General features: G+C 45.3%; 1 protein-coding gene across 2 annotated transcripts; it reads right to left on the bottom strand.

Annotated features, from left to right (window-relative positions):
* Positions 1–1,024: 1,024 nt before the first annotated feature.
* SLC25A47 (solute carrier family 25 member 47) lies at positions 1,025–11,837 on the bottom strand. 2 transcript variants are annotated; one of them, XM_009905137.2, is made up of 6 exons: positions 11,526–11,837; positions 5,314–5,357; positions 4,911–4,982; positions 4,459–4,641; positions 3,137–3,410; positions 1,025–2,335 (listed from the first exon to the last, which is right to left on the bottom strand). In XM_009905137.2, exons 1-6 carry the CDS (start codon positions 11,551–11,553, stop codon positions 2,049–2,051), a joined length of 888 nt encoding a protein of 295 aa, XP_009903439.1. In that variant the 5' UTR covers positions 11,554–11,837; the 3' UTR covers positions 1,025–2,048. The 2 variants fall into 2 exon arrangements, with proteins under 2 accessions (XP_009903439.1, XP_054017816.1); XM_054161841.1 differs by lacking the exons at positions 5,314–5,357; positions 11,526–11,837 and having other exon boundaries at positions 4,459–4,671; positions 4,742–4,982.
* Between the last annotated feature and the right edge of the window lie 753 nt (positions 11,838–12,590).

Raw genomic sequence — 12,590 nt, forward strand, 5'->3', positions numbered from 1 at the left:
ATACACCATGGGTAGTTTGTTTGATTTTTCCAGTAAAGGATTGTGAACAGGATGGGATTGCAGAGCAGTGGTTTCCTGAAATAAGCACCGTGAAAATAACAGCCTGTCTCTTATGCAGCATTTGGTCAGGCCACATGAGAATCTTTCATAAGGTGCTGAATACCCTGAGGCTTACAGTTCTCAGCCCCTCACACTGCCTTCAGCAGTTGTTCCCACTCATTTTTGCAACTCATCAGTAATTCCCATTTCTTGACACCAGCTGTATTTCAGCTACACCCACAGGAGGAGACATTTTTAGTCATCTGCACACAGGACCCTATTAGGAAAGCTGAGCTACTGTATTTTCAAACCCAGGGCCGACAATGGATGGCATCAACACTTCTTAACAATAAATGGTTGTTTAGTCTGACTTGCAAGCATTTTTTTACTGTCTCCATTCAGAGGATATATGCCTGAGAACAGGGTCAGCTGAGAATAATGCAGCATAAAGCAGTGACTGCAGAAAACATCCAGGCAGAACTGGGGTAAATCACTACCCAGCAAGACAGCACTCAGATAAATATATCTCTTGCAGAGACAAATGATGGTAGTAGATTCTTAGGCATCTGAAGAGGAATTCCAAATCACGAGGACTAAATGAGATCTTCTATTGTCAGGACTTTCTGACTAAAGAAAGCTACTCTGCTTCTGCTTGGTCTTTTGAGTCTGTGCTTGGATCACCTGCAGGAGCTGGGTCAACACTTCAGAGAAGAATTAGGATGACTGTTTGACACCATGGATGTGACCTTGTCTAAAAAGCCATTTGAAGGCTTAGATTTCAGGAGCTTTTTCCTGCTCTGTGTCTGGAATGGAAGAGGTTCCCATTATTGTCTTCTAGTAGCACCTGACATTTTAAACTTGTTTTTCCAGTACAGGATTTACTTTTCTTGTGTTCACAGTAGCTGACAAGTCCTGTCTGCTGCAAGATTACTGTTGGTGTAGTCAGTGCCACACTATCAACTGGTGAAGGCGGCTGTGGACCCTGAATGTGAGAACTCCTTTAAAAGCAAAGTCTTCCTCTCTTTCCCTCAAAAAAATGCACCTTCATCAGAATCTGACAGCCTGGAACCAGTCTGCTCCAGATGTCATCATGCAGGGATTAAACCAGAGACAGAAAATATACATGCTGCTCCTGAGGTGGGATGAGCAAATTAAAGTATTTCTGGGTTTAGGGGTTTCCTTTCTGAAGCAATAGCATAGATGCTATTTTTTTTCAGTTGACACGTTGCTGAAAGGTTATATGATTGTGAAAAATACTGCCTCCAAAGCTGTGCCAAGCTCCAGAGAGCTGCTGTGCATCAGACTCCAGGAGGGGACAGGTACTGTAGGGACAGGGTTGCACTGGAAAAAAATCACATGGTTTATGAGAACCTGTGCCTGGTTTCGCTTTCAGTTCAGTCATTAGAACAGTTATGTAAACAGACCAAGCCTGGCTTTCATTAAATAATGGCAGGAAAAAACAAGGAGATTTGTACTTCAGCTGCTACCAAAGGATTATAGAGTACTGTGGGAAAATTGCAGCTGGGAAGGAAAGTTGCAGCCTGAAGCACAGATATGTAATTACTTAGTGAATGCAATGCAAGCATTGCGTGTAAAAACCACATGCTGGGTAATGTTACATTTTACACAAACCCCCCCCAGCTCTTGCCTTGGTTGTGAAGATTGTTTTTTAATGCCAGTAGAAAATAAAGTTTATCCTTTACAAAAATCTCTGATTAGAATACCAGCTTTCTCAAACATAAATATGGGCAAATATTTCAAGGGCCTGTTCAGTGACTACATTCTCAATATATTCATGAGAGAAAAGGAAGGTTGTATGTAACTCCAGGAGTCCCTGATTAATTTGTAATCCTGTAAGAATAAACAAAGCCTACACTCATCCAGCTTTGTGCTGAAATGTCTGTGCTTCTTACACTGTCCATCAAAGGAGACAGCATTCAACTGTTTGTGGATGTTGCATTACAAGAAACAAACTAAACACAATACACCTCTGAACAGAATGGCACAAACTATTTTTTGTTCATATAATGATCTGTAAATCTCAGTACACCTTCGTATGTTACAAATACCACCATGTTCACAGGAAAGGCACGAATGCAGTTTAAACCCAGTCCTTTGAAAAGCACTTTTGCACCCTCCTTCCTCACACTTTCCTTAGCACAGTGGATGAGGCCTTTGTACTTGTGCTGGTCTGATTCATCAGTTTGCATCCGCGATTTGATGACGTCCAAGGGAGTACCTAATCCCCAGGCCATGACTCCAGCAAAACCACCAGAAAGCAGCACAATGAGGAAACCTATATGAGAGAGTCAAGGGAGGAACAGTTAATTCAAGCTTTGCACTCATACAACTACAAGCATTCCGGATTTGTCAAACAATTTTGTTACTTTTTGTGCTTTTCAGCAACTATTTTGTCCATCTCTTGCAGTTGTGTGTTTCCAATGACCTCACACAGTGTGGTCTCTCGATTTCATAGTGTACTCAGTTTTTTAATACATGATGATGCTGGCACAACACAAACTAGATGTGATACATCCTGAGAGCACTCACCCCTCCTCAGCTGGCTCTACCTATCTTTATAATTCTCAAGAAGATGACGTTTGCTGAGTGTCTCTACTTGATCTTCTTGAAAAAGTGAATAGTTGTTTTGGAGAGCCAAATCACAACCAGGAAACTTCAGTGTCTTTGTGTTCTGCACCTGAACTTTATTTTCAAACTCTGGACTCATCCTAATCTGTGCTTCTTGATGGCTCTCAGGAGGTTTGTCCATGTTTCATTTCTAGTTACCATGTTTCTGCGTTAAGATTTCATACCCACATATTAGTGTGCCATAAACAGCTTTCCCACTGGGAGAGGAGCAGCTGCTGAGGCACACGGTCATGCCAACAAAGGTCTGGCTTGCAGGCTGTGGACACCAGCATCAGGAGGGCACAAATGGCCCCATCATGCCAGGAAGCAAACACACAGCAGCTCTATACAAGGACTGAATCTGGGTGAGCTAGTGGGTGAATGTTTTCTGAAAGCCTGCTTTCCCTCTTGGTGTGGTACCAAAGAAGCCATTTTTGCACATAATGCCAGGATAATTCTCAATACCTACCTGGTTTATTTTGCCCAGCTGGTGTGAGCCAGTCACACAAAGCAGAATAAGTGAGGAAATACATTGCAGAAGAAAAGCAATCCCTGCAGAGTAATGCAGAGCAACCCTTGTAGAGACCTCCAAAACCTTCCTCCTCAGTGATCACCTTCAGACAGTGCAAAGACCCTCGGTACTTTGGCCTGGAATCAGACTGGGTAGATGTGAGGGAAGGATGTGGATTCCTCTGAGTTTGCATGCGAACCTTAGCCACTTCACTAGGAGCTGTGAACACAGCCTGCAACATCAGAAGACAGTACTTTAACCCGTCAGATTTAAACAGTGTTTTGATCTCCCACCTGCAAATTCCTTGTCTCCCATCTCCTCAGGCAGTAATATTCCCCAAAGACAGTGAGTTCCATCCTCCTCCCTTCTGTCTGTGCTAAATACCACTCTGCAGCAGCAGGACACACATGCAAGCTGCACTGTGTGGAGTGGAAAGTGAGGCAGAAATCAACAGAGGATATGGAGTAACATACAACAACTTATGAAACCAAACAGGCATGGAAAGAAACATCCTCAGCTATAAAGTAGTGTACACTGGAGCTCTTATATGTATCTGTATTTGGAACCAAGGCCATAAAGACGTTAACCTGCATTCAGTGGAATCATTCCTGACAGGAAACACCTAGAAACCCAACCATCTGTACTCCTGTGTGAGAGGATTGCCTGTGATCTGGCACAGGCTTCTGCCCAGTATGCCATCAGGAGTGAGCTCTGTTGCTCACAGAAATCCATCTGTTTGTGGCAAACTGCTCCTGGATTCAGTTTCATCTCCCTGTTCTGGGATCATGCACATTTGCCAGGCAGAATCATTGCTCAGTGATTCTCTGTTGAGTTTTGAGTCCTGACAATGCAATGCTGTGCTGGGGCTGTGCAGCCAGTGTCAGAGCACCAGCCTGTGTTTAAACACACTGAGTTACGTCTGTCTTACATAAATATACCACCAAAGCCACTTGGAAAGTTTGCTGCCTAGATGCTTTTCCTTCCTTCTGCATTTGCTGCCAAGATCCATGTCGTTCTTAACAGCATGTTCTGAAGTGTTTTGGTGCTCTAAACTAAACTTGGTATGAGCTCCCCAGCAGGACCCAGCCATGCTGTGGAGCCAACCAGAGTGAAGGGGCAGTGCAGGCAGAGAGTGACCCTTCCTTGTGAAAACAAACCCACCAGGCTTATTGCAAGCTTCCCCATAGTCTCCTGGACAGAAAACAATCCTTGCTTTTCCGGCCTCCTGTGTCTGTGGACAAGCTCTCTTGTTGTACTTTCCCTTTCAGCTCTTTACGTACCCTGACAGCACCGGCACCACCTCCAGCAAGAGAAATATCCAGCTTGGATGGCTTTGCATCTGCAGCCCCATATCGCAGCTTGCAGATGGTGCAAAGGAAGTTTCTGTACGTGCCAAATGAAACAGAAGAAATCAATGACACTGTGAGGACTGATGCAGACACACCTTTGTAAAATCCCCGAACCTGGTAGAAAACAGAGGATAAAGAACACTTCTAAGAGAGAATGGCATGGAAAAGTATCTGCTTGAAAACACTGGCCCTACATTGCTGAGCCAAAACTTACTGCCATCTTACAGCTCATTAGCAGAGCCACATTTTTATCCTGACTCTTCTCACCAGAAATGGTTGTATGTAGCTGCTGCCCATCCTCCCCAAACTGGCGGAGGCAGCTCTGCTTCCTGGAAACAAGGCCTTAGTAACAGGTATCAGCAATTCTGATGTGAGATGCTTACTTTTTCTGTTCTATATGTTTCCTGAATGCAGTGCCAAATCCCATTGTAATGCCTCTCAGTCTGAATTCTCACCTAGAAGTACAGGGACAACTTTAAAACGCAGATATCAGATTGGAAAATATATATAAAATAAAATAAACAAATACCATAGCAACAAACCAGATAATTAACCAGAAAATAGCATCACCAAAAAAACCCACACCCAAACAAACAAACAAACAAAAAAAACCACACTTTTTTTTAAAAAAAGAGTACAGCACAACCAAATAAACTAAAATATGTTGGTGTAAACAAGATGAAAGCATTGTCATGGTCTAGTTTTCTAAAAAGGAGAGGGAATGGGAAAGGAAAAGGATCTGTTTGTTTTCAGTTTGTAGTCAAGAAATAAAGCACTATCAGGTACCTTCACTGTGTCCAGAGGGTAACCCACGGCTGTGCTTAGACCACCTGAAACAGAGAGTGTATTGGAGATGGTTAACAGTGCACCTCATCACATCAGACCATCTCCCCCCATTGCAGAAAGGCATTAGGGGAATGGCAGAAAAATGCAGCTTCAGAGCCCTGCTGTGCTTGGCACCAGACCACTCTCTAGCTCCAGAGATTACATTTGAGCCAAGAGTGACAGAACGAAATGCACAAACAGAGTCTCTGCATGACCAGGGCATGTTCACAGGAGGAATCCAAGTGTCACGGGAAATGCATCAGGAGGAATAACACCATGGTGCAAGCTTGGATGAGGGAAAATACAGAAAGCACTGTTGCAGGAGGGTCGAAGGGATGACTTGTATGATATTGTTCCTCTTCCTGCTCTCAGCTGAAGCAGTACAACATCTTTGGACTAGAATCAAGTGCCCTTATGTGAGGTGCAAAGCATCCCCACTCACACAAGAAGGTTTCTGGATTCATTTTGGTTCTTGACCTGGCCATATTAAAGAACAAAAGCAATAGTCATGAGTACATCTCCAAAAGAGGCATGGTTCTCAAGCACTACCAATTCCCAGCAATTTGTGTTCCTTCTTGAAGGCAAGAAAAGTTCTGCTGCTGCTTCCTGAAGAGCAGGACTGGACTTGTCTCAGCTATACCTTATGAAGCACATCTAAAGAGGAGGCTCAGGGGAGACCTTATTGCTCTCTACAACTACCTGAAGGGAGGTTGTAGACAGGCAGAGGTTGGTCTCTTCTCCCAGGCAACCTGTGGCAGAACAAGAGGACACAGTCTCAAGCTACACCAGGGGAGGTTTAGGCTGGAGGTTAGGAGGAAGTTCTACACAGAGAGAGTGCCCATTGGAATGGGCTGCCTGGGGAGGTGGTGGAGTCACCATCACTGGAGGTGTTCAAGAGGAGACTTGATAGGGTGCTTGGTTGCATGGTTTAGTTGATTAGGTGGTGTTGGATGATAGGTTGGACACGATGATCTTGAAGGTCTCTTCCAACCTGTTCTAGTCTAGTCTAGTCTAGTCTAGTCTAAAGCCCTTGGAGAGGAAATCTTTGAACATTAAGGTTCACAGTGCACTCTGAAGTGCATCTCCTATGTGCACCAAACACTGCTACAAAAACAGAGCAATAAGCACAAGCAAAGGTTGCTTAAAGCCCAGGCAGGCCAGGGTGGCACCAGGTCCAGCACAACCAGCAGCACTGCTCTGCAGTGGGACCACTCATCCTCGGTCACTTGGGGCTCAGCAGGATTAAAGGGCAGTGAGGGATTAGTGTCTGGTGTGCACAAAGCCAGGGCACTCAGCAGCATGCCTTGCACACCAGCTGACCATGACTCCCAGCCTGCAGCAGTGACAGAATGTCCAGTGTTCTGAGCAGTGGGGGGGAGGGGAGGTGGTGTCAGTCCTCTGTTACGACTCAGGCTCATTTTGAGATCTTAAAATAACCACTGAAGTTGGAAACACTTTGAGACAAAGTTGCTGCCTTAATGGCAAATAAGGAGAGCAAAAGAGCTTCCACATGGATTTCTCTTGGTCACAGTAACAAACACATTGCCCAACATCCCGGCCCTTACCTCACTGAATTTCTCAGCTCTGATCTAAATGAATCTGCTGGCAGATACAAGAGATGGTAAGGGGGCTGGCCAGCTAGCTTTTTCCCAGTATATCAACTGCCAAGCCATCTGAGAGCCAGTGACAGAGCTGTATGCATGGGAGTTATTTAGACAGAGAAGTTCATGAAAGTACTGGATGAGCCTTTTGGGGAGATAGGCAGTTACACATACAGTGTGAGTCTGGTGAATCACAGGTTGGAAATTGCTGCTCATTGAGTCCTTCTTTTATAAAAAGTAAAACCCAAGATACTTAAGTGTTTTTCAGTTGCTGTGGGCATTTCACTACTCATGTTAGTCTGTAATTACACGTCTGCTTGGGTCTTCTGGAAAGCTCTGTTACATTTTGGAGAAAAGCAGCAGCAGCAGCTGTTGGCATGGATTACCAGGGACCATGAATTACCAGGAGACAATCCCAAGGTGCATTACTCTGGAGAAAACCAACAGCATCTTGCTTGCAGAAAAATTAGGTTTGTTCTGCAAAAATCTCTGTCAAATCTGCCACCAAATAAATAGAAATGAAGATGAAAAACAGGCCAAGAAGCCGACTTCTGTATTTCAAAACCAAAATGAGATCAGGCTGGAAGAAAGACAGTAACAGGGGAATACACAGGCAGTTATACACCTCAAAGGAACAATGCCTCTGATCCAAGCATAGTGACAACACACAGAGTCACCCAGGGCCTGCTGCACTGTCCCAAATTCCTAGCCATCAGCCAGAAGCAGACTTCAAACACAGACTCCACCAGCTGGGGAAGAAGGGCACATAAGTCAATGTCATTGTGACTGTGTTGACCTCAGAGGTGTGTTCCCCTGGCCCAAGAACCCATTCCAGACAGGACGCCTTGACATCCCATCAATTTCAGTCTTCCTGAACCTTAGAGGTAGCTGATGGAGACTGACCAGGCACTGGTGATTCATGGGCCCTGTGTGCCTTGCGCAGCTAAGACCCGTCTTGCTCCGCCAGCTAAAGATGGTTGGAGCCTTGTCTCATGCACATCAGGTGCCAAGTCTGGGGAATTGTTTCACAAGTGTCCTCCCTTTTGGAGAATTTTTGCTGTTCTCATATAAAGATGCAGACACAGAAGCAAAACAGACAAAATAAAGTAAGTTTGCCCCAAACTTTGTCCCTGTTGCTTCTCAGTCTTAACAGATTCTGTTCACCTTGGATCTAGCAAGCACCAAACATCTTCACTTGGGAGCAGACCATAAGGATAAATTTTTCACTGCTCCCACCTCAAATCTCCAAACAACCTCCCATGAACTACTCTCCTTAAGAGCCAGCACACTCAGGGCTGTTGTCAGAGCTGAGGAGCTCAGCCAAGTCAGTCAAAGGCTGAAGAAGTGTTTTGCACATCATGCAGTATTAATAGCCTGGGACAAAGATAGCATGACCCACAAATGCCCTGTTTGCACAGCAGTATCAAACAAGACCAGCAATGTATAGCATGCACACAGGAGAGGGATCCTGTGGGACTCCCACTGAGTAATACTGCACCATCTGTGATGATCATTCACCTGCAAAACCAGGTGAATGATCTTCATTGGACTGTAGTCAGCCATTTTTCATGCCTGCTTTTTCTGAGATATTCTCAGGTATTGCCCAGAGATTGCAGCTTGTCCAGTACACAGCCATAGAGGGTAGGGACCCAACTAAATTATTCACCCTTCTTCATGAGCCAGGCCCCTTTGACCAGACATTTCAGTTAAGGAGGAGTCCAGGAAAGATGGCAACTGTAATGCTAATTTGCAGAGACCAGGCAGCGGCCATACAGAGCCCATCAGGCTGCAACAGCTCCTGTCTGAGACACCCAGGGAGAAGCGGAGATCATGGTCCATGCAATGGACGGCTAAAAAGCAGCTTCTGAAATCCTTCACTTTGTGAAGAGCTAGGAACATAAGCAGTGCCTCATACCTTAAAAAAAGTTGAACTTCATCCAGTAAAATGACCCTGGCAGTGGCCAGCAGGAGCTTTAGCCATAAGGACAAGGAGACAGTATGTTCCCTCCATAGGTGGACTATTTTATCTAACTTTGGGCTGATGTGACTGCTATGTAACCTGCTGTATAGCCTGCTGTGTAAGATGTGGAGAAGCCCAGGCATGCTGAAAACCCTGCTGGATGAATCTCAGCTTCTCCTTCCCAAACCTTTAAGCCTGACATAAATGTTAAATCATCCTCTAGTCATCTAATCATCAATACTCATCCCCTGACATGGCCCAGGCTGATAGCATATCAGGGCTAAAACACACACATGGTATCACAGGAAAATTCAAGTTGCAAGGAACCTCAGGAGGACTCTAGTCCAACCTCCTGCTCAGCTTTATTGACCAGGAAGGACATCCTTATAGACCAGTTGCTTTTGAGGACACCACTAGGTTATTGAAAGTTTCCACAGTCATTAAGCATATTTATCTCACATTCTTCCCATGTGGAGTCAGAGCAGGTCATTGTTTCCTGGGCTGAAGTTGCTGAGTTTGTCCCATGGCCACAGAAGCAATGGCTCAGAAGAAATGCAGACTATCTGTGCACATCTGAGCTAGGTTGGATCATTACACAGGATTCAAGAGGGCAGCATCTCTGCTGTTTTTCAGAGGTGCTTAATCCATGCGTTCTCCAAAACACTCTGAAAACAGTTCAAAGACACAAGAATGTAATTTACTAAACAGAAACTCTGTTATTATTTGTGTTGTGTCTTGAGTTATTTGTTGCACTTCATCCAGGTTTATAGCCTCCTTGGGAATGCAGAAACTGCTTCAGCTCTAACACACACAAGCCATGCAACAAGCTCAGCACCAAAACCACCCTCTTTCTCACAGGAAAGTTGTTCCACCCCTTGAAGCTGTCCCATCTCAGGATAGGGACCATGGTCCTTGGAGCACTGCCCAGGTACCCAGTACATGTCTATGTGCAGGCTCCCAGCAGGGAACAACATGCCAGGAAACACCCAGCAGCCATCTAAAAGTGCTTTATCTCTCCTAGAAAAGCCCCAAGCTAGACACAGATGACAGAATAGAAAATCTTGCTCTCTGACACAGCAGGGTCAGTGAAAGGCATTAAAACAATCAAAGATACCTCTGACCTCAGCTGCAGCTCCCCAGAATGCATCCTCCCAGGCTACATCCATTCATGCGGCACCTGTGGGACAGGCTTTTGAATAGCCAGGCAGCACATGATGCTAACACACAGGCAAGGGGATTTCACATAAATCTTGGCCTAGCACAGGAGTGGAGGCAGAATGATGAGGTGAAAAGCCTCTTTGAAACTGCATTTCCAAATATTCACATTCCCTTGCAAAAGAAGTTTATCCATAAGTGTCTATGCTACAACTGTGCTAATGAAAGCAAGGCAGTCCAAGCATCGAAAGCAACTGTCACTGTCCTGCTGAGATGAGCCCAGTCATTAAAGACGCACCTCAGAGGAGGTTTGGTGAATCCTTCTGGGATGGGATATTCCGTTGCCAGCCTCAGCAAAGGACTACCATCTCCACTGAGTACTCTAGAGTCAGCAAGGAAAGAAGAGATGGCAAGCTGTCATGGAGGGGCTGGTTATATCCCCTTCCATCATGAAGCAGGGCCTTTTCACAAGCAGGACCTCTCAGAACCTCAGAGAAGGTCCATACCCTGGAGTAATATGCAGCTCCAGGGCTGGATGCTGCTGAGCTGCTAAACCTTACCCCACCTGTACATTTTAGGTGATGATCAGTAGGGGGCTGCAAGGTAAAAGTCATCATGGTCCTTCCTAGGAAATACACATCTACACTAGGACCACAGGATGCTCCTGGTGAGGGAAACAGCCATATTTCATCAGATTTCAAAGAGAGATCTGACATGTAGTTTTGGCCTGGACATCTCAGCCATCTGGCAGGTTCACCTGGCCTTTCTGGCAGCTGCAATCCCAAAGCTCTTGTTCCTGCTATTTGATACTCCACTAAATCTAACAAAATTTCAGAAAAGAAACAATACCAGTGGCTACATCTTGTTGTTTAAAATAAAGCAGGGCATGAGCAGTACATGGTCTAAAAATGTCTAGAATGAAATCACACTTTTCTCCTTTTATTTTTTTTATACGTGACTAACCTACTTTCTTCCAGATCAAAGCCTGCTACGCAGCATGCCTGCACTGAAATTGCTACCACAGCTGCAAATACATCTTAATCTAAGATAACACAAAGGTCATTCATTCAGACCTTCTTTACTGCAAAAAGCCACGCCTGCACCCCTCCCGTCTCACAGGTCACATCCTCAACCCCCTAGAGCCATGCCCACAAAATATGCATGCAGCATATTTCACTTTGTCTCTTCCTGTCAGAGTTTTGCCCCATCCCACCGCAATTAAATCAGAGGAGATCACAGAGCAATGACCTCGGCTGACCAAATTGCAGCACTGCCTCTCCAGTAGCTCTACGAGCCTGCTCTGATGACAGTTTCCACCTAATAAAGTAGAATGCACTCCTAACAAGCAGTCCCCATCGAAAAACTCTCATCTTGACCACTGAGACTTGCCTGTTAGCTGAACAAGAAGGAAACACAACAATCTGCTGTCATCAACAAGCACTACTTCATATATTTACCTCCAATGGCCCCGGCAATGAAATCCATCCAGATTGAGTCTGCTGCCTTAGTTACCCTGATTAAGCATTAGCGAGGTAGAAGGAAGGATATCAGTTCCGTGTTTCCAGAGCCTGCAGGTCCTTCAGAGACAGTGTGATTTGCAATATGAATCCCCTTCCTACTGTTTCCTTTTGCCTCTGAAGACTGTAAACCTCGTAGATACTTGATGAATTTGTACGCTGGAGGCAGAGACAGGAAGCCTGGAGCTGTTCCAGGAACACAGTGAATAAGTAATCCCGTGAAGCCCTGAAACATTGCGCCAGAGCTGCTGCTGCCAGTGCCTTTCTGCTCGGAAAATCACAAGGGGTGGTGCCTTGCAGGGTAACTGGCTGTGAAGAGGCCATACCCTGTTGTACTTGTTAACCCTACAAGACAGCCTTCCACATTTCTTTTGCCAGAGGACTCACTTGCCCTGCAGCAATGGAGAAGTGCCACGGGTAGTTCTGTATGAGATGCCCGTTTCTTTCATTGCAACCCACCCTTTCTCCTTCTAATGGAGCAGACACCTTTCCCATCCATGAAAATTCCTTGTGTCATTCCCAGTGAATTTGCCTTTGCTTTCTTAACTCACAAAGCTGACCTTAAACCTCTACCCAAACCCTCACAGATTACCTGTTTGCTGTGTATACAAGTGATGAAGCCCAGAAATTAGTTCAACCACATACAAAGCATTTGCTTCCCTTTCAGACAGCAGGGTAGTTTTCCCAGCCCTGGAGGAGCTCTGCTTCTTCAATTCCAACTCAGTCTCTCAACTCCCTTTCTAATGTCAGTTCATTACTGAGTTCAGTGATGGAGCAGGAATCACTGTTGCTGCAACCCATACTCCAGTGTATTGCCCTGCAGGGGACATGGATTTTGCCAGGAGATTGTTCCAGCACCTTATGTTTTCCTTCTTAATTTACACCCAGCACAGGGTGTTGATCTCAGCAGGAGACAGAGAAAAGCAGAGGGGAAGGGGAACCAAGAGCTCAAGAATATGCCATATTGCCTGGTTTTGCACAACAGCCCCATACCAGAGGGCTGCC

Source organism: Dryobates pubescens, chromosome 5 (assembly GCF_014839835.1).
Source record: "Dryobates pubescens isolate bDryPub1 chromosome 5, bDryPub1.pri, whole genome shotgun sequence".
Taxonomy (NCBI): domain Eukaryota; kingdom Metazoa; phylum Chordata; class Aves; order Piciformes; family Picidae; genus Dryobates; species Dryobates pubescens.

Excerpts from the sequence above, each read along its gene's own strand:
- SLC25A47 (XM_009905137.2), bottom strand. The coding sequence starts at position 11,553 with ATGGATTTCATTGCCGGGGCCATTGGAG. Across the intron at positions 4,983-5,313 it reads ACCCTCTGGACACAGTGAAG|GTGAGAATTCAGACTGAGAG; the intron begins GTACCTGATAGT and ends CTGTACTTCTAG. Across the intron at positions 2,336-3,136 it reads AGCTGGGCAAAATAAACCAG|GTTTCCTCATTGTGCTGCTT; the intron begins GTAGGTATTGAG and ends TCTCTCATATAG.